The sequence below is a fragment of the Octodon degus genome, unplaced genomic scaffold (assembly GCF_000260255.1).
Source record: "Octodon degus isolate 3935 unplaced genomic scaffold, OctDeg1.0 scaffold00078, whole genome shotgun sequence".
NCBI classification, from domain to species: domain Eukaryota; kingdom Metazoa; phylum Chordata; class Mammalia; order Rodentia; family Octodontidae; genus Octodon; species Octodon degus.
The window spans coordinates 8,137,876-8,160,069 of record NW_004524654.1 but is presented as its reverse complement, the minus strand read 5'-3'; the positions used below and the strand labels follow the sequence as shown (position 1 = coordinate 8,160,069).

The 22,194-nt window shown below is 36.4% G+C and overlaps 1 protein-coding gene across 3 annotated transcripts in view; it reads right to left on the bottom strand.

The window, feature by feature from the left end:
• The window catches only part of Usp34 (ubiquitin specific peptidase 34), a 266,917-nt gene that overhangs the window by 16,971 nt on the left and 227,752 nt on the right, over window positions 1–22,194 (bottom strand). For all 3 annotated transcript variants that reach the window (XM_004636176.3, XM_023720837.1, XM_023720838.1), the window contains 13 exons: window positions 21,096–21,264; window positions 20,926–21,000; window positions 18,947–19,098; window positions 15,684–15,732; window positions 15,496–15,600; window positions 15,372–15,416; window positions 14,156–14,260; window positions 12,693–12,840; window positions 9,595–10,229; window positions 7,609–7,766; window positions 5,004–5,082; window positions 1,742–1,868; window positions 1,047–1,154 (listed from right to left, as the gene is read on the bottom strand). In XM_004636176.3, the coding sequence (XP_004636233.1) occupies window positions 1,047–1,154; window positions 1,742–1,868; window positions 5,004–5,082; window positions 7,609–7,766; window positions 9,595–10,229; window positions 12,693–12,840; window positions 14,156–14,260; window positions 15,372–15,416; window positions 15,496–15,600; window positions 15,684–15,732; window positions 18,947–19,098; window positions 20,926–21,000; window positions 21,096–21,264 (1,955 nt within the window). The remainder of the gene's footprint in view (window positions 1–1,046; window positions 1,155–1,741; window positions 1,869–5,003; window positions 5,083–7,608; window positions 7,767–9,594; window positions 10,230–12,692; window positions 12,841–14,155; window positions 14,261–15,371; window positions 15,417–15,495; window positions 15,601–15,683; window positions 15,733–18,946; window positions 19,099–20,925; window positions 21,001–21,095; window positions 21,265–22,194) is intronic.

The window sequence follows — 22,194 nt, the reverse complement described above, 5'->3', positions numbered from 1 at the left end:
AGTCATGTATGTATCACCAGTAGTTCAAACACTATTTATTTTTTTGGTGGTACCAGAGATCGAACTCAGGACCTTGCGCTTGCCAAGCAGGCACCTATTCCACTGAGCTATCTCCCTGCCCTCAAACACTATTTATTAGTATTTTATTTCAACAAGAGAAACTTCATGTAGAAATAGAGTGAGAAAAATATTTAATGCACACAGACTACTAATATAATCAATTATGACAGCTAGAAAGAACCTAAAGTTCAAAATCTTCAGCTCTAAGGGATTACTGGTGACCCTGTATTCCACCAGTAAAGCTTTATGATGCTGGCTGAACTGATTCTCACCCTCTAATCACTCAGGAATAAATCTCATGATGACAGGGTACTGGTGAAGTCTGTAGTTAACAAGCGATTACTGCTACACACCCCTCTTACAGGAGAACAAAAAATTAAGTGAGTTATTGTTTAGGATGTCAAGACTGCTCACAAATGACGAAATTATTCATGCTATTTTGAGAAACTGTAAATAAACATATAGTTTTTAAAGATTGTAACTTTAATGTAAAAAAGTATAAATTTATAGTGGAGTATTTTTTACCAGACATAAATATGTAATTAATAAAAAGGTGAAATACTCAGAACCTGAAATCAGCCAAGAAATATCTTTAGGCAAAAGAACTCAAAAGTGCATCAACTATCCAAAACTTTACAATGTCAGCTGTACCCTGTGAACATCTACATGACACTACCTTGCTTAGGATCAAAACATTTTAAAGCTGCAAGACATAGATAACAAAGGTTAGAGTCCAGATATACTCAGTGACCTGTCCATGAGTACATGGCTACGTACCAGCAAGTTAAAAAACAAAACTTGATTTTTTAAGGATCTGCCAGTCAAATGTGAGTTAGAAAACGGAGATGTCTTCCGACTCCTACAGATCTACCATTGCACTGCAAGTAAAATGAAGCAAAACGAAAACAAAACCAAATCGAAACCAAACCAAACTACCTCTTCCACTAGGTTTTTTAAAACAAAGGTGTATTTTTCAAGTAACTTACCTATACAGGCATTTCTTAGTTCTGGAGGGCTATAGGAATTAAGAAGAGTTAACAGTTTATGGGCAAATTCAATTCGCTCTTGCCACTGGATTAATGCTTGTTTCACATCTGCAAATATAGAAGCATACATAAATATGCTTTTAAGAGATCACAATTTTTTTCTACTATAAACTACAGAATGCTAACAAAAATTCTATTTACACTAGAATATCTTTAATGGATGCTAAGTGATTATTTTCATGAGACGGCTATTACTCCTGTTAAACCTGCTAAATTTTGTAAAGTACATATTTAGTGATAAAGATATCCCATTTATGAGTAATATATATATGAAGATCAGTGTTCACTCTTATCTATAGGGACATAAGAGTTGCTGTTTATTTCTCTGCAAACTAAAAATTATCTACTCTGAGCCATGGGAAGTTTCTAGCTGGTGAATCTTCACAAAATACTCAACCTATACTATGTTTGGAAATGTTTTCCAAACTCTTGACACTTACAGCATACCTGCCTGTTTTTCAGGAAGGCATAAAGAAAACAAGAAAACTCTAGCTTTGTATAAAGGAGTCATGATGGATGTCTCCTGATGGTTAGTTAGCTTCGGGTCCATCTTCTATACATAAACTATTTCGTTGAACCTGTAATTTAAAAATCTTCTCTAAGTAGCACTAACAGAAACAGAAGAATAATCAAACCTTTTCTCTGAAGATATGGGCGTGTAGATTTCAGAACTGAAAGGAATATTGACAGAAGTTCTACTAAGTCGCCAGTCACGTGGCAAGCTGTAGCTTCATGATACATCATGTGCAGTGTGTTGAATGACTAAAAGTGATTTAAAAAGAATTAAAAATTTATCATTTTTAGTTTACTGAGCCACAAAATGGTAGTAGTGCTTATCCTCTCTGATAGATGCTTTCAGACTTAGATTATAGGTATGTGTGTGCACAAGACAAACATTTGCTTTCTTTTTTGGCATCAGGATTTGAACTCAGGACCTTGTGCCTGTCAGGCAGGCATTTGTGTTGCTGAGCTTGCTTTCCCGTCCCTTGCTTTCTATCCCCAAGTCAGATTTTTCCCATTCAGCTCTTTTAAAATGTAGAGTCCTAAAACAAACAAACAAACCAAAAAAAAAATGTAGAGTCCTCACCTTTAGAGCTCTGACATTTTGTGTATTTTAGTCTGAACAACTAATTTGTTTAATCACATTTAAAAAACCCCAATTTGTTCTAAGACTATAAACCTCAGAAAGTACAAAGCAACAGGCAGCAACAGATGAGGGATAATAGGTCCCTGCTGTAACTTTCCAGGTCCTCTATAGACAACTGCTACTACCTATAGCCACACTTAAAACAAACCTCAACGGGGTAAAAGAGCTCCAAAAGGTAGAAATTAAATTCCTTAAATCTACTAGTTATCTTTTTAATTCCTTTATACTATCCTAACTAAACCCTGTTTTTACTATTTCATTTTATAATGAAGCATTTTATTTTTAATCTTGTATCAGTTCACCAGTCTATATAATATCCATAGTTCAAAGTTCAAAATGCTGATCTTAGGGTCTGTGAAAGTACAAAATCTGAACGATACAGTTTTATAGTATTTAACATGTAAGCATTAAGGACATGAACTATGTCTTGTAGATTGCCAATACTTAAGCACTCTGCCTAGCATCTCTCTCTCTCTCATATTTGGTATAGGGTCTCACTACACAGCTCAGACTCCTAGTGATCCTCCTGTTTTCAGCCTCACCAGCACTGGGATTACAAGCTGTGCCACCACATGGGCCTGGACTCAGCGACTGACACAGCATGTGGTGCCAGGGATTGAACCTGGTCCCTGAACACTCTGCCTATCATAATGTAGACATTCAAATGTCAGATGAATCAAAGAATGAAATCCTCACTAGTACTCTTTACATACTTTTAAAAAATCATTTATTCATTTGGTACAGGATCTTGCTACAGCTGGGAACTATAGTGATCCTCCTGTCTCAGCTGCCCCAATGCCCCTCCAGGAGGGCTGAGCTGCCCCCCGCCCCCTCAGAAAAAGAAAAGGTCTCATTATGAAGTCTAGGTTGGCCTCCAATTCAGTGATCCTCCTGCCTCAACGTTCTAGTACTGGGATTATTGGGTGTGTATCACCAAATCCAGCTACTTTTAGTCAAACAAAAATACTTGTCAACCTTCAAACAGAGCCAATACTTACATCTGTGGTCATGAAATTTTCCTCTTTGGGATAATTAACGAAGGTGTGCTCTTACCACTGGGCTATATATCCAGCCCTTTAAAAAAATTTTTTTTTAAATCAAATTTACAAGAGTCTTGATAAATTGAATGAGCTGGCCTCATACAATTTTTCTGCCTCAGCCTTGGAATACATGTGTATGGCACTGTGCCCAGCTCATCAATATGTTCACAACAGTGTTGTATGTCTTGCTGCCAGGTGGCTCGAACCACTGGTGGTACATGTGTGCCCGTCACATTGAAGGTTTTTTATTAATAGCGTTGGTGGTACAAATGGATTTAATCACTTTCATTGGTCTTTGTACTAATAAAATTAATAAAAAGTTGGCAGTAGGACAGTTATACTACGGGTGGTTCAAGCTGGTGGGAATGTGTTATCATTTATCTAAATGTTTTCCCACTTACCTTTCCGGGTCCAAATTCTTCAAACAGTGCTTTCAAATACGTTCTATTTCTACTCTATGATACCAACAACTGAAAATAGAAATTATCCTTTTTTTTTAAAAGCTTGTCTTTTGTGGTTCTGGGATTGAACATAATGGACCCTTGCATGTTTGAGGCAAGCATTCTACTACTAAACTACATCCATACTACTTAATTCTTATAGTACTTCTACATGTACTGCTTTATCTCTAATATGAAACTAAAGGGAAGAAAATAACGGGTACAGTGTACCTTTTGTTAGCTTTAAAACCATTTCACACTTGGAGAATTACAGTGAGAATGAAAAGATTTAATAGCTTTCTTTGATGATTCTAATCATGGTTTCTTTACTTGGTCAATAAGTGAGCCTCTTGGGGCCGGGAGATGGCTCAGTAGAATAAGCGTTTGCCTGGCAAGCACAAGGGCCTGAGTTCAATCCCTGGTTCCACCAAAAAAAAAAAAAAAAAAAAAAAAGTGACCCTCTGGAAAATAATTTATGCCTTTGATAACCCGGGGAAAAAGCTATGAATTAACGTAGATAAAAAGCAGCAGCAAGGGGCTGGGGAGATGGCTCAGTGGAATAAGCGCTTCCCTGGCAAGCGCAAAAGCCCGAGTTCGATCCCTTGTTACACACACACACACACACACACACACACACACACACACACACACAGCAGCAGCACCCAAAACTGCCACCTAATTACTCTTGGAATTTAAATTAGCATATATTACTCTATATAATTAAATCCTGCCAATGGTGAAACAGTCTACCATAAACTATAAAACAAGAATTCTTTTCTAGGGGGCCGGGAAAATGGTTCAGTAGAATAAGCGCTTGCCTGGCAAGTGCAAGGGCCTGAGTTCAATCCCCAATTCCCGGGGGGGGGGGATTCCCTTTTAAAAATCAATTTTATCAGAACCTTTTAGACATACATAATGGTAATATTTATCGTAGGAAATTTGTACTTGTATGTGATATATCTTGCTTTTTTCTCCTCCATTCCCCTCCCTCCCTTCAATCCCTCTTTCCTTATTTATGAAAGCTTTTATTTATTACATTTTTTATTTATTGTGTGTGTGTGTGGCCAGCTCAGCCCACCAGGGGGCGGGGCTGGCTGGCATGTGGTGCTGGGGGATCGAACCGCGGTCCCTGTGCTTTGCCAAGCTTGTTTCAAGTAGGTGCTTTAGACCACTGAGCCATCTCTCCAGACCCTTATGAAAGTTTTTAAATTAAGAATTTGGAAACATTAAAATCAGGTAAATCCACAGTAAAAAGCAATAAAATATTTACCTCAGTCATTAGGATCAACCCCCGGTTAAATACAACAAGAAGTCTGTCTTCATCAGATTCTAATAATATTCTGAAGGCACTAGAAAAATAAAGATGTGGTTTGAGAATCTAATTTACAGCAACATATACATAAAAAATTTTACAGAAATACAAATTGTCACTTAACCTTGCTACTTTTGTACCTACAGAAGAGACTGCTACATAGGTTTCTTTGTAAAGCAGGCTATGATGAGTATCCCAAATCTCAAAACTCAAAATCTAAGACGCTCAAAAATCCTGAACTTTTTGATCATCATAGTGACACTTAAAAACTTTAGGTTTTGTTTTTTTTTTTCCCCCTTTGTACTTTAGGGAAGGGTCTACAGGGTGTTCAGGGTCTCACTACTAGATCCTACTCATAGTGATCTGCCTGTTTACAGCTTCTCAAGAGCTGGGATTACAGGCATGCGCCACCACAGCAGGCACTTTAATCCACTGAGCTATTTGGCTGGTCCAAAGTTCAGGTTTTTTGTTTTTTAAACTTTATTTTTGGAGTATTTTATAAGGATGCCTAACCCATAAGTCTATACAATTATTTAAAAAAAAAAAAAACACCCAAAAAACCCCCAAAACCAAAAAAACCCCCCAAAACCCAACAAACCCCAAATCTCTAAAATCTGAAATACTTCTCCCAAGCCCTTTGGATAGAGATAACTTGTAAAAGGAAATAAATAACATTAAATAGTGCTGGTGAGATGGCTCGGTGGTCTAAATTACCTACTTGGAACAAGCTAAGCTAAGCAAAAGCACAGCGACCGCGGTTCAGTCCCCAGCACCACATGCCAGCCAGCCCCGCCCCCTGGTGTGCTGAGCTGGCCACACACACACACACAATAAATAAATAAATACATTTAAAAAAATTAAAAAAACCCATAACATTAAATAGGAAACCTCCAAAGTAACAGAGAATACTATGTCTATTAGTATCTCATGAACTAGTTACTCATAAAGACAGAAGAAAAGTCTTTCTAAGAGTATTTCTAAGAGTATTTTCTAAGAGTATTTCTAAAGTTTCAGAATTAGTATTAACGCATAACAATTAAGTTTTAAAAAACCCTAAAAATGTATGTTGCTTTGAAAATCACATGTGTAATAATCACCAAAGTATTTGTATCACTGCTAACAGACCTTATTTTATTAGGATCAAAATGCTTTTATTGAGTACAACTGGAAATCCTACTTTTTTTTTCCTTTCTTTTTGTATTTAGTAGTCTTACTATGTAGATTGGACTACTAGTGCTGGGATTACGGGTGCATGCCACCATGCCCAGTCTCAATCACCATCTCAGCACACCCCAGGGGTGGGACCAGCACACCCTGCCACTGTGCTCCGCCTAAGGAGGCACTTTAGTCCACTGAGCTATCTGGCAGGCCCAGAAATCCTACTTTTATGAGATGCCTCCTCCTTTCCTTTTTAAAACAAGCATTATAACTCAAAAAACAAAACAAAACCAATTCCTTTGAAGAGTCTTGGCAAAAGTGTCAATTTCATTTTGTGAACTAATGAAGACTCAAATTCAAAAGCTTTCTGAGAATGGTAATATGAAATAATCGCTACCTTGAGTTGATTAGTTTAAGATTAGTGAAGTCTTCATGAAAACAGTACGAACCAAATCATCCCTAAATCTTAGATATGATAATGTAGATAGAACTCAGAGGTGTTTCCTTTTTGGTTGCATTATAAAAAAAATTAGCCTGAATTTTAAAGGGAATTAAGTATAATTTGCAGCATTTCTGTTGTAATCCTGCAGTAACTTCTGTAGATCTGAATAATTAATAGGCTGTTTATTTTAGCCAATTCATAGATAAGAAAGCCAGGGAGAAAGATCTGGGCTAAATAGAATGAAAAACAATAAAACAATCAGACCCTTCAAAGGTGGGGAAAGTTTCTGGAGGGCTTTAGAACTGAACTATCACTTCAAGTGTAAGTTCAGATGAATCGCCACAGAGAATGACTGAAGATTTAAATAGAAAATTGTATATTAAGATTCTCTCCTGCACAGCCGGGGAGATAGCTCAGTAGAATAAGTGCTTGCTCGGCAAATGCAAGGTTCCGAGTTCAATCCCCAGTACCACAAAAAACAAACAAAAGATTCTCTCTTGCAGATGCAGGGACTGGGGTTCGATCCCTGGCGTGGTGTGGCATACCAGCCCTGCCCCTGGGGTGCACTGAGACAGTGATTGAGACTGGGCTTGGTGGCACGTGCCTGCAATCCCAGCACTTGGGAGGTTAAAAACAGGAGTAGCACCATGAGTCTGATCTGTGCAGTGAGATACTGTAGACTCTGTACTAAAAATCTCTCCAATCCAGATTTCAATAAAACACACAAATATAAACCAAGGTGTTTAAAAGCAGAGGACTGTCTCAATATAAATACTTCCAAAGTAAATGCCTAAATATTTAACCAAAACATAAAGAATTAGTAAAAGGACAGTCTTATCCTCTCACCTGGACAAACAAAAAGATACAAAAAAAAAAAAAAAAAAAAAGAGAGAGAGAGAGAGAGAGAGAGAGAGAGAGAGAGAGAGAGAGAGAGAGAGAGAAAATGAGAAAACACATTTTTACCTTATTAAAGTAGTCCAGCAGGAGCGTCCATCTAAGCAGCGTAAGTAACAACTTATGGTTGTTTTCTTAAACTGTTTAATATCTTCTAATTCTTCTTCCCTCATGTCTGGCCTCTGAGCTATGAAGAGCTGCATCAAGTTAAATAGTTCTTCCACTGCCTAAATAAGGCAAATAAGCAATATGATGATCTTTTAATCCTATAGTATGTTAGCATGTCTGCTTCTGACTTTTGAAAGTCAGGCTCATTATACAAGTTTAGACTATACCAGTAGTGCCACCCAAGAAACTATAACATTAGCAATGAATTCTATTTTAAAATATTATGCACTAAAAGAAATGAACAAATCTTAAAATCAAAGTCCAGAAACATTAAAAAATAACAATTTTTAATGTTAATACAGTGTAAAGCACTAGATCTGCAAGTTCAAAGGTGTCCAGAGAAGGCTAACACCAATCTATGTTTCCTTTTTTCTTTAATAATGAGAAATCACTACTTTGTCTCAAAAAAAAAAAAAAAAAATTTTTTTTTCTTTTTTTTTTTTTTGAGAGGGTCTTGCTATGTAGTTCAGGCTGACCTTGAATTCATTACGTAGCCCAGGCTGGCCTCAATAATACTCTATAAAACTGTGTCTGAGAGGACCCTCTGTGGCAACATATATTACTTTTTACTTTTGAGACAGGGTCTCACTTTGTAGTGCAGACTGGTCTTGAATTCTCTATGTAGCCCAGGCTGGCTTTGAACTTTCAGTGATCCTCATGCCTCAGCCTCCTGAGTACAGGGATTACAGGCATGGACAACCATGCTCAGCTGATGATCAGTTTAAGAATGAATGGATGAAATGTGAAAATATTCTGGTTAACTAACTGGATGTGACTTTATAAAACTAATATACTTATATGACTGTTGGATAAGGGCTAATTCACCGAGTATAGAACCCTGGATATAATATTTAGCAATTCAATATTATTTATATGAATTATGATAGAAAAGTCCACTGAAATGTAGTAAATCCTGTCATGTTTCTTTTAAAATCAGGCAGGGTTATTTTTTCCCTTGTGTTTTCTTATTTGTTTTTTGACACAGGGTCTTGGTAGCCCAAGCTGGCCTCAAACTCACAGTGATACTTCCGCTCTCAATTTCTGATACATTCTTCCCTGTATTATAGGCATTCTAATGTCTTCAAGTGGATTGGGTTATTCTTCTGTGTAAGAGATTCTAAAGAACTCACTACATTATCTATAAAGAATGATTTAATCTATAAGGAACAGTTTACAACAGAGTAAGAAGCAATGGTTAAAAGTAAAATCCACAAATAATAGTTTTATATGGAGGAAAACTTTTCATATGAAACCTATTTGCAGAACTGAAAGAATTAGTTTTAAATTTTGTACAACTGTCTTCTGATGGATTTTTTTTTTTAAATGGTACTGAAGATTCAATGGATCTTTTAATTTCACTCATCTGAACATAATCTTGAAAACATTAGAAAATATCCAATTAAAATATCATCTGTCTCATAACTTAGCACACAGATTTTGACTGTAAATATCTAACATTGACTAGCACTTTCTTTTTTTTGGCAGAACCAGGGATCGAACTCAGGCCCCTGTGCTTTCCAGGCAAGTGCTTATTCCACTGAGCCATCTCTCCGCCCCTGACTAGCACTTTCTAAAACTGCCACAAAAATAACATTTTCAGTAAACACACATGAAAGATACATTTATAAAAGCACAGTATTAAAAAGTTCCACATGAAACAATTTTAACTTCAACCCAAGAAAACTTATCCCATATTGATTTTATAGTAATATATATATATATATATATATATATATATATACTATTCAAGAGAGCAAACATTTTAAGTCTTTAAGAAAGCATGGTTAAAGACTGTTCTGTATTTTGTCACTACTTTTTACGAGGGGAAAAACAGATACTGCTAACCACTTTTGAGAATACAGATGCAAGAGTATCAATTTTACTCACTCCAGGGTATTGGCTGGCATGTGGTGTAAGATTTTTAAAGGCCCACTGGATGTTCTGGTGAGAAGCCAGTTGTCGTGTGAACGCAGGAGACTGCTCACAGCAGAGCCTCAGAATACCGTAGTAGGCAGGCAGCATCCCACGGTTAAAAAGCACCACATCCTGATCATCATGGTCAGCAAGGATGTAATTGAAGGCAATGTTCTTGGTTACCACTGGATTCTGAACAATAAGGCGGATATTCTCTGGACAGTCAGCACACACATTGTACCAAAATGAAAGCAAAGCCTGTTTATTGTGATTTGTAGCTATTGCTGGCTCAGAAAGTTTAGGCTGGAAAAGGTTCCACAAATCCATGAAATATGTGGAAAACATCAGCTTCTCAGTTTTGGAAATTAAACAGTAAGTCATAAAGCTAAAATAGGGCACTAGCTTTGTAGTGCCATGAACAGCAGCATCAACATAAAGTTTGGCTCTTGAGAGCAAACCAAGGAGCACGTTGTAGACCTGATGTAGGACTACTGTTGTGTCTGGACTGAGTGGAAGGTCACGGGTTGGGATGTGCAAAGACCTTGTTGACCGGAACATCTGGCGGAATGAATTGCTTGGTATAAGGGACACCAGAAGATAAGCTGCAGCTACAAAATGTAAAACAAAACTGTCAGATCTTTATAAGATAAAAATAGACTGAAGAGCAGTCATTAAACACAAAGCCACTCCGCCCTTTAATAATGAAAATGAGTAAGAATTAAGGGACATTACATCACTTTCAATACTCTTGTGCTTTACCCTTGACCCCATTAAGATTCCCACGGGGTGATAGAAATAGACGCCTTCCTTTCATTCTGCCACTGGCAACATCACCATTACCAGAACTTTTTTTTTCAAACCTCTTTCCCAAGTTGGAGCATTCTCTCACTTTATTATAACCTTCTGAGGAAACAGTATGATTTTATAAAACATATAAATACAGTATTTCAAACATGAAGATCTAAAAAAAAGGTTCCTGATAGGGTCAAACTATTTAATGTCTTATGATCTTTGTCTTCTTCTTTCCTCTTTCTTTTTGAGATAAGGTCTCACTTTGTAGCCCAGGCTGCCCTCAACCTCTGGATGCTTTTTCCTCAGCTGGGATCATCAGGCACACACCATCATGCCTAAATTTGGTCTTAGGTTTTCTTGTTACATAAAAAATAATGGTTATTTCAGGGCTGGTGAGATAGCTCAGTGGACCAAAGTGCCTATTTAGGCAAGCTTAGGTAAGCACACAGACCACGGTTTGATCCCTGGCACTACATGCCACACCAGCCCCACCTCCTGGGTGCACTGAGCCAGCCAGAGTCTGGAAGTAGTGGCACACGCCTGTAATTCCAGCACTGGGGAAGCTGAAAACAGGAGGGTCACTACGGGGTCAAGCTGCATAGCGAGATCCTGAAACAATCAAATACTTTAAAAAAAAAAAAAAGTTTTTTTGTAATAAAGTGCAACAATGGTATAAAATTTAATCTAACTATAAAGATAGAATGAGATCAATATAAAAAGCTCTTTGTAACACATGACTATATATGCTAATTATAGAATATTAATATTGCAAAATCTTTAAAAGTCTTCTAAAACTAACTCAAACCCAAAGAAACTCTCCTTTAACAAACTTGGAAACTATTACTAAGCATTTAATTCTGCATTTAAGGACTTCTCAGATGAAAAGTCACTAGGTTCATACACCAGGAATAAGGAGGTAAATTCCATTTGCTTGAGAATGTCAACATAAATTATTTGGGATTCTTCTATATAAACACTTTTTTTCTTTTATGCATTTATACCAGTATGGGCTCATGAATGTTTATTTTATACTTTAAATCTTTTTTTGAGACAGGGTCTATGTAGTTCAGACAGGTTTTGAACTCACTGTGGAATCCAGGCTGGCCTCAAATTCATGATAATCCTTCTGCCTTAACTTCCTGAGCACTAGTACTATAGGGGTGTACAACCACCTCTGGCCTATAACCAACCATTATAGCAACTTACTTTGTTACTCTAACATAGTCCAGCTTTTGCCAAAGGAAATTCTTTGAGTTAATTCTGTGTCTCTTTGACATGTCCTCATTATTTTGCTTTTTGAGTCTTCCTTTATGTCAATCTCCAGACCTATCATCATTCTACAAGGAGCTGTGAATGTTTTTATTAGACCATGGTGTTCAAAGTCCAACATTTAGGTACTGGATGTGCTTGTTATCAGTTCAAGTGTTGCTAATTTTAGGACCTCCTAGTGGGCAGCTAGGAAATAGGTTAAAAATGTAAAACTTAACTTTTTTGATTTTATTTTTTTCAACTCTCAAAAGCAAGTATTTTACTTATAATTTCTTATTCTGTAAAATACTTAATTTTGATATGTCTATTGACTTGTATACAACAAAGATGTAAGTATTGCTTGTCTTTATTACTCTTAGGTTTCTCATTTTCAAGACAGGATTTTTTTGATCTTTTACTAATATGGACCATGCCTTGGCACTGTATGCATAGGACAACAAAAATGCTAGTAATGATGATGTCACTCAAGAAAAACCAAGGCTTCTTAACCTTTAAAAACAAACACAACAGGGCTAGGGACATAGCTCAGTGCTAAACAGCTTGCTTTGTATGCTTCAGTTCCTTAGTGCAACCCTTAATAGAAGGAAGGAAAGGAGGGAGGAAGGGAGGGAGAGAGGGAGGGAAGGAAATGGAGGAAGGAACAGAAGAAAGGGCGCTATAGATATATTTTCATAATACTATAGGTTTGTAAATACTAATATACTTCAGCCTTTAAGTACAACATCTTGCCAGGTGTGACGGTACGTGCCTATAATCCCAGCACTTGGGAGGCTGAGGTAGGAGGATCTGTTTGAGGGCAACCTGAGCTAAATTGTGAATTCAAGATTGGTCAGGACTACATAAGAAGATCCTGTTTTTAAGAAAATAAAAGTATCTCCATGAACTTTGTGTTAAAAATGGGCATATGGTAGGTGCCTTTAAAAAATGGTAAGTGCCCTTAAAAAAACAACAACAAAAAAAAAACTTGCAATGACAATAAATGGTAGCTAAATTCTGAATGTTTGACTTACAAGTCCTGACTCTAGGATAATTATGAGCCAAAAGAAACCGCTCCACCCAGTTTTCCATATTCTGTAGGACCCAGCTGTGTGCCAGTTTATTTCGGGGTGTCTGCACTGCCAACCAATCCAGACACTGAGAAGGATTGTATTCAATCACCTACAAATAAAATGAGAAGAAAATATAAGATCAACTTAATAATGAGTAATTAACTTTTTCTTTCTTTTTTTTTTGGTATATGTATCACAGAACACTTAAAATGTAAAGCAGTTTTGTTTTTTTTTTTTTTTTTTAAAGTACAGCCTAAAGAAGTTTTATTCATGTTTTCTACCACTTTAAAATCTATTTCTGGACTGGGGAGATATCTTGGTGGTCTAAGTGCCTGCCTGACAACTGCAAGGACCCAGGTTCTAGCCCTATTACCCCAGAACCCGGGGCACACCGTGCTGGCCACAAGTGGTGGCACATGCCTATAATTCCAGCACTGGGGAAGCTGAGACAGAAGGATCACTACAAGTCTGTGCTGTGTAGTGAGAGCTTGTACCAAATAAATAAAAGATTTAAATATATACACATATTAAAATCTATTTGCAGGCCAGGGATATAGCTCAGCAGCATAGTACCTGCCTGGCAAGCGCGAGGTCCTGAGTTTGACTGCTGGTCAAAAAAGAAAAGAAAAATCTATTTGCACTGGCATGGTGGGGCATGCCTATAATCCCAGCACTATGGATGCTGAGGCAGAAGAATCACTGAAAGTTTAAGGCCAACCTGGGCTACAAAGTGAGTTCAAAGCCAGCCTCAACTGCATAGTGAAACCCTGTCTCCAAAAACAAAAAGCTTTTATCAGTGGGAAATATTCAGGATAACTTTTCATTAGTTTACAAAATTTAAGATAACCAAGGAATATAATACATGACAAACATGAGAACTCAGTGGTTTTTAGATCTTGTTATAAATTTAGGTCTTGTCTTTAGGTCTTGTCTTGAACATAAATAGCTAATTGCACTGTAGTGATCTTTTGTTTCCAAGGGGAAAGGGGAATCTTAGGAATGCAGAGCAGTTTAATGTACTGTAGTCCATAGTCTAAATTCTGTGGCTGCCTGTTTTCATTTTATTTAAGTTATAGCCATGTCTACCCATTTACCTACTATCTACAGCTACTTTTAAGCTGGAACAGTTGTGCTGAGTAGTTTTAAAGACTGTATCGCCAACAAAGCCTAAAATATTTGCTATCTAGCTCTTTAACAGAAAAGGTTTGCTGGCTCCTGGTCTAGAACATTTTTGATATTGTTTAGGGAGTAATTTTGTGACCACAATAGTAATGACAAAGTGGGTCTTATACGTGTGGGAGTTTGCAACTCAGATGTTCATGAGTCAGGTACACACTCTTACTGTACTTAAGATAGTAGTGACTATAGTACAGAAGTAAAATCATCAGAAACTATATAATGAAAACACCCATGCCAAGACTTACCTCCCATATCCTCTGCAAAATATAAGATGCAAAGGGAGGCATTCCTGGAGGTCCACCAGCAAACTCCATTAGCATAGTCAACAATTTAAAGAAAGGATTGGCTGCCTGTAAGACACATACACACATGGATATTTAGATCAGTGTGTACCCAAGTCTTTCAGCAGAACAAAAACTCCTCATATATTCTGCTACACGTTTCATACTCTACAGTTACGGTAGTAGAGTTCAGTCATACTATGGCACAGGATACAAAGTCAGGTACATAAATGTTAAATGCAACAGATTTTTTTTTGATGTCAAATGTGCTTAGAAAAGAACAATTTAAAAATTTATTAAACTGACAAACATTTTATGTTTTTATAGTGTACACTGGGATGTTTGGAAAACTGCATACATTGTGGAGTGGCTAAATCCAGCTAATTATGTTTTACCTCACATATTTTTTTCTTGTAATGAGAATGCTTAAAATGCTATTAGCAATTTTGAAGTATTTGGTACATTATCACTAATTATAATCACCACGTGTATAAGAGATACTGTGAACTTATCCTTCACATTTAAGTGAAAATTTCTGGGGGTCAGGGAGATAGCTCAGTAGAATAAGCGTTTGCCTGGCAAGTGCAAGGGCCTGAGTTCAATACTTGGTTCCCCTTAAAAAATAAAATAAAATAATAACTCTAGTTAAGTGAAAATTTTTGTTGATGGACACCTTCCCAATTCCTAAAACTCTGTTAATGAAACAAGTATTGTCTATTAAAAAACTTAGGTTAACACCTGCCTGGCAAGTACAAGGTTCTGAGTTTGATCTGAGGAGTATTTTATATTCATGTTTGATACATAATGTTTAAAGTATCTAAACACTTTCATTTTACAAAGGTTTTATGATACTATATTCTATTTTCTCTCCACATGTGGATAGCTCTGGCTAGTCTTTTGTCTCTTGGTCACAATTATGACATGCTTCACAACAAAAAATTCAAAGCTTAGCATTTAGGTACCACTCTTTTATACTGAATTAACATCTATATTTTTAGTAGGGGAAGCTGTATGATAATAAAACAAGAAGAGATAATTCAGCTTATTTAAATTATACACTTAAGAAGTAGGCTACAGTGTAACGGAAGAAAACTAAACAATAAGAAAGACTTAAGTATGAAAGCACTATCAGTACTGATACTAGTTCCAAAAGAAATGAACTGAAAAAATGTTTACATACCTCAGGAGTCAACTTTGCTATAGAGGTGAAAAGCATAGATACAATCTAAAAGAGAAATAGGAGAATGTCAGAATATTCTTTTGAAAAGTATCAAAAATCTTTAAGACCGGTTTTTAGCACTTACATGTTCTGCAAGTCGATTATTATACCGACACAGGCTGAAAATTAGATTACAAGTTTGCCTTATATTGATGCCATCACGAATATGTTGAAACAAGAAGGGAAATCCCTGTTAAAGAGCAAAATTTGTTCACTTAAGAACCATCATATTATTTTTGTGATCAAATTGTCTAATATTAGAGAAGGTATTACCTTTCCTCCAGTTAATGCTGCCATGTCAGTCTGTGATAATGTCAAATGCCTAAAAGAAAATATTAGTGGAAATAAATTTTTTTCCCTGTGTATTACTTTATAGCTATTTATATCATGACATGCAATAAAACTGTCATTTTTAACTATCCCAGCCCACCAACATAAAATGGTTTATGGATGTTTTTCTGATAACTACACTTTCTTGCTAAACATTTCTTAGGGAAGTTTCCAAGATGCTAAATATACAGGCCAGAATCTACATTACTTCCAGTTAACTAAGTACATTAAAATGCTACAATTAGTCTAATAAAGTTGTTTTCTGATGTGAGATCCTTTAAAAACCAAATGGGTTTCTAAGAAACATTTGTTTTACCTCCTGGGCTAAATGTATTGCATAGTTTTCTTTACTATAGAAAATTGCAGGTATTTAAAAAGAGTGCACGTATTCCATCATGAAATTCAGCTTCAAATTTACCAAAATTATAGCCAATATTGTTTCATTTTTACCATAGCTACTCAGTATGTATAATTCTTGGGGCAAATTCCAAGTATTTATCATTTAATCCATAAATTTCTAACAAGGAAATTGTAAAATCATAATTACAGTACCATTATTCATGCGTAAAATAAATCAGTAATTCCTTATTATTGCAACATCCAGTGTATAAATTTTCTTACATTTCTAAAACTTTTTTTTATAGTTTGTTTCAATCCAGATCTTTTATAGTTGGTTGCAATCCTTTGTTGCACTGGTTGAAATGTCTTTTAAATCTTAAATCTCCTGATTTCCCCTCCAACTTTTTATCTTGTAATTTTTCTGGTAAAGAAAGAGTCCTTTGAGTTTCCCACATGTATATTTTGCTAACTGTATCCTGGTGGCGGTGCTTTAACATGTCCCTGTCCCCATATTTCATGTAAACTGGTAGTCAGACCTACAGACTTTATCAGATCTAGTTTGACTTTTTAATCAAAGCTATTTTGTATGTAGTGCTGTGGATTTTCATCAGGATAAACACAATGGTTTTTCTTTTTGTAATATTTTTGGCCAGTGATGACCTCTGTCTAGATTCATTGTTTAATTCAACGTCACAAAATAGTGATACTCTGGTTCCAACAATATTGCTCTTTTACTAATTTGAATATCTCTACAATGACAAACTTTCCCTTATCCACCACTTGGTTGCCATGAGGTTTACTTCTTCCAGGTAGGATAAGTAAATCTTTGATACCATTTCCTTTATCACTTTTCAAAATAATGATCTGGTTTGCTAGTACACTCCAAAGGTTATCAACAAATTTCAATTTTTTTTCAGATATTATTGTGAACTTATAGACTTAAGTATGTCTGATATGTTTCATAGTCCACTGCTGTTATTTTTTTGGAAGCTCAAGTTATCCAGTCTATGACAAGTAGAAACACCCTTAAATTAGTTGCTGAGTCATTTCAACACGTATTAAGATAGCCTAAATGTGCTTTCAAAAGAAAAAAAAAATTCTAAGAGTCTCATTCATTCTTTGCTAGAAGCATGGCACACAACAGCTTCAAAATAGCAATTCCAATTATATTACCAACAATATAATACTAAACTCTTTAGGACAATTTTGAGATTCACCTCCATGTACATCCCACTAGAAATTTAGTGTGTTCTAAAGTCACTTGAATTCCTCTCTAGTTTGTTATCTCACCTCCTTAATGTGTAGTAAGGCTTACTTATTTCATTATACTTCTGATGTTTAAGGATTGCTTATTTATTTATTTGTAATTATACAAAACATTTACATTATTCCAAAGTTAAATCTACAAAACAATTCTTTTTTTAATCAAGCTTCCATTTTTCTGTCCCCCACCTCCCCAAGGGTTTTTTTCCTCCCACCTTTACTGGAAACCATTTTTAAACAGATGTTTTAAATTTATAATTAATTCTTTATATTTGTGCTAATTATGACCTATACAGTGCTATTCACACTGAATTAACAAGTATCAAATCATTGTTTTTATGGGAAATATAGAAGTAGGTTCCTATGAGCCTCTGGTCACATTTTCATCAACTGATAATCATACATTACCTTGCTTTACGAGTTTTTCTGCTTAAGGACATATTTCATATATGTTGTTGATGCATTAACATTGAACTCACAACCAATAGCATTACAACATATGTCTGGAAAAAACTTGTCTGAAACATATATTTTCATGCTAAGGCACGTAACAGGCTTCCTGAGGTTATTAGGAAAACCAGACAGCATTTCAGCAATATGCTTGGGTGCCATTTTAAACAGTGAAATCACCAACAGAAAGCACAAACATTTAAAAACTGTCATACATCATGTAAAGTACATTTGTTTACAACATGAAAATCAAAACAAGACGGCAGATGGTCGCCTTGTTTGACCTCAGCTAGGAAAGTGTCAGCCAACTCAAAATTTTTACCATTTTGCATCATACACACTTCAGCAAATGAATGTGGAAGTTCTTGAAGTATTGATATTGGCATTACAGGTAAATTTTAGCAAATAGGTGAATTTGTGTATAGGAAATACATGTTCAGGATCAGTTGTTTACACACATTCTTTCTCAGCATACTTTTTTAAACATAGCATACACTGTTTTTTGTTTTATTTTTCTTCCCACTTTGCTGTCTTAAAGAGTATGCTGCACGCTACTTTTTAAGGAGGAGGGTGGTTATGCACCTATAAAGACTTCTTCATAGCAGTACAGGTAATTTCCTCTTTGGACTGCAGAGGACTCTATGGACTTGAGTTCTCTATTAGTCCCTTTTTGATGTGGGTATTTAATAGTTTGTTGCTACTAGCAAAACAGCTCTGGATATGCACAATTCTGTATTCTGGGGGACAGAGTCCTGTATGAGTAGAGTTGCTAGGTTAAAGAATGAACGGACATATAATTTTGCTAGATATTTTACTATATATTTCATAGACTTCTTTTTTAAGACAGGGTCTCATTATGTAGTCCATTCTGGCCTGGAATTCATGGCCATCTTCCTGCATCAGCTTCCCAAGTGCTGGGATTACAGGTGTGTGCCACCGAGCCCAGCTTCCTTCAAAGATTACTTCTTCATGACTCAAGAGACATAATAAAAGTTTGGTAGAAAGGACTGAAATTCTTAAGCCACAAGAGTTCATAAATAGTGGTGTTATTATTTGAAAGGAATTATATAATAAAAACAGAACATCAATAAAACAATTTACATAAAGAGTAAAACCAACATGCTTTAAGCATTTTGAATGTTGAAACATTTCACCTTTCTGAGCGAGACTGTTCAACCAAAAGAGCAACTAAAGCTATCATCTTTTCAAGGGCAGCTGGCCTGTATTTTTCTTCTGCCAGAGAGAGGATATCTTCTTCCTCTTCTTCTTCTTCCCCTTCTTCCTCTGACAACACTTCAACTTGCGGCTACATGGAACAAAATTCAATTTTAGCATGTTATTAGTTTTACTATCTTGAGAATTAACTCACTTTATATAATCATCTAGGGCAGATGGTGGCATGATAATGTTGTTATGAAAACTACCACTCAAAGGCAGAATCCCAACTTAAAATAGTCTAATAAACCACATTCAGGATAATTTACGTCAAGCTGGCAGAACTGTGAAAACAATAATTCCCAATACGGTTTAACAAGAGTGATAAATCATTAAAAGCTACTTTCCTTCTCATAAGCAAGCTCTTTGGAAGATAAATTAGAGTAAAATGTTATGAGTACAGCTGGAGGTGGTGGTTCATGCCTATAATCCTAACACTTGGGAGGCCGAGGAAGGCAGATCACTGTGAGTTCAAGACTAGCCTAGGCTATAAAGTTAGCTCAAGGCCAGCCTGAACTGACATTGAGACCCTGTCTCCAAAAAGACAAAATAAGTTATGAGTAGGACAAAATAACATTTGTTTAATAAGTCAGTTACACAGAAGAGGAGATCTTTATCATAGTTTTCAGATAATCTAAACAGATATTTCCAAGACATACTCACTGTTGTGATGAAATGCAAGAGACTAAAATGATTTTATCATATACAATAGCAAGAGAAAGACAGAGTCAAAGAGCCTCTTAGGTTGGCATTAGATAATAATGGTGTATATTTTAAGAACCGTTGCAGCATAATGGTTAAGTGTCTTAGTTTAGTAATCTGACCAAGGCTCTAAATCCACTAATTTTGATCTAAAGCAAATAATATGTATCTTAGTTCCTTATCTACTGCATGAAGATAAAAATGGTATTTAACTTTTAGGGTTAAGAAAAAATTAAGATAGTGTAAGTAGACTGTGGTTGTCACAGGTGTGATACTTAATAATTTTTATTTTTTTGTATTTTTTTTTTTAGGGAAGGGTCTACGGGATATTCAAGATTTCACTACTAGATCCGACTCATAGTGATTCTCCTGTTTACAGCCTCCCATGTACTGGGGATTACACAGGTGCATGCCTCCATGGCAGGCTCAGGGATTGAACCCATGGGCCCTGCGCCTGCTTGCAGGCGCTTTAATCTGCTGAGCTATTTGGCTGGCTCTTAATAATTATTAAGATAATAAAAACAAAACAAAATCTAGTTAAATTTTTAGAAGACTGTAACAAACTTAGTAGTAAGAACTTAAAAAATATGACCACTAGCCAAATGTGGTTTATGACTGCACTTCCAGCTACTAGGAGGGGTTGGGGAGATGGCTCAGTAGAATGGGCTTGAGTTCAATCCCTGGTTCTGCAAAAAAGATATGACCACCTACTAGGGAGGCTGATGCAGGAAGACTGCAAATTCAAGGGTAGCCTGGGTAACTTATCAAGACTTTGTCTCAAAATAAGAGATAAAGATGTGACTCAGTGATCCCTAGCTTCAATCTAGTATCACAAAAACAGAATAAAGCCCTACTAAAGATGTGCAACAAAATAATATACTGTTTATAAGGTTCCAAAGTAGGTTGCTAATATTCTCAAAATTTGGGTTGCCTTACAAAGTGAAACTTACTACTGAATTGTTTCTTTGTTTGCCATAGCCATTACATTTAGCATTAACCAATCTTAGACTCTTAATACTACCTATTGAATGGGCTAGAATATAAGAGTTCCAAAACTGTATGAGTGTGAATGTTGCAAACAAGATCTCTAAATCCCTGATATAAGACAGAAGTTGGGCTGGGGAGATAGCTCAGTAGAATAAGCATTTGCTTGGCAAGTGCAAGGTCCTCAGTTCAAACCCCAGTACTGCAAAAAATAAGACAGAATTATACTTACGTTTTCAGGTCCTTTGGTTCCCATGTAAAAATGTACCATTGTAGATATGGCTTGCAATGAAAGCAAAAACTGGCTCTAAAAAATTGGTTAAAAAATGTAAGTTAAAAATAAAATCTAAATAATGAAAATAGGTACATAATCCAAAAAACCAAAAAAAGATTCACTCTCACCTCTTCTTCACCCATTTTGGCAAATTCATAAAGGAAGGCAAAATACTCTGTGAGATGTTTACTGTGAGGCTTTACACCATGTTCCATAATTAATAAGAGTGTTCTCACAAATCTAGTGACACAGGAACGACCACCAATGTCTTCTACTGATGCATCCATATCATCTGACCTGAAAAGAAAATTAAAAAAAAAAAAAATTTTTGTATCTTAGTATAGGGTCTACAGGGTCTCACTACATAGATTGGACTCAGTGATCCACCTGTGTTCAGCCTCATAAGAGCTGGGATTCCAGGTACATGCCACCATGCCCAGTCTCAGTTGCTGTCACAGCGTGCCCTGGGAGTAGGGTTGGCATGGCTCACCAGGGATTGAACCCCAGCTGCTGCGTCTGCCTTAGCAGGTTTTTTTAATGCACCAAGCTATTTGGCTGGCCCGAAAATTAAGTATTTTAAAGAACATACATCTGAAAATGAGTTGGATGTGGTGGCTCACACCGGTAAGTCTAGCACTTCTGAAGGTTAAGGCAAAAGCATCAAAAGTTCAAGCTCAGGGGCCGGGGAGATGGCTCAGTGAAATAAGCGCTTCCCTGGCAAGTGCAAGGGCCTGAGTTCAAGCCCCGGTTCCGCAAAAAAAAAAAAAAAGGTTCAAGCTCAGCTAGACAACGAAGCAACTTAGTGAGTCTCTATCTCAAAATAAAAATGAGATTTTGGGGAAGCAGCTCGGTACCAACACCCTGGGTTCAACCCTCAGTACTAAGCAAACCAATAAGTTTTGTTTATTATTTTGAGACAGGATCTTTCTATATAACCCAGGCTGGCCTTGAACTCACAGTAATCCTGCCTCAGCCTCCCAGGTGCTGGTATTACAGGTCTTTTGATAGCTTTCAGATAACCTAAACACCATTTTTTGTTTGAGACATAAAATATTCTTATTTATGTGTGTGTGTGTGTGTCCAGCTCAGCCCACCAGCGGGCGGGGCTGACTGGCATGTGGTGCTGGGGGATTGAACCGCGGTCCCTGTGTTTGCTAAGCTTGTTCTAAGTAGGTGCTTTAGACCACTGAGCCATCTCACCAGCCCCAAAAAATATTCTTAAAAAAT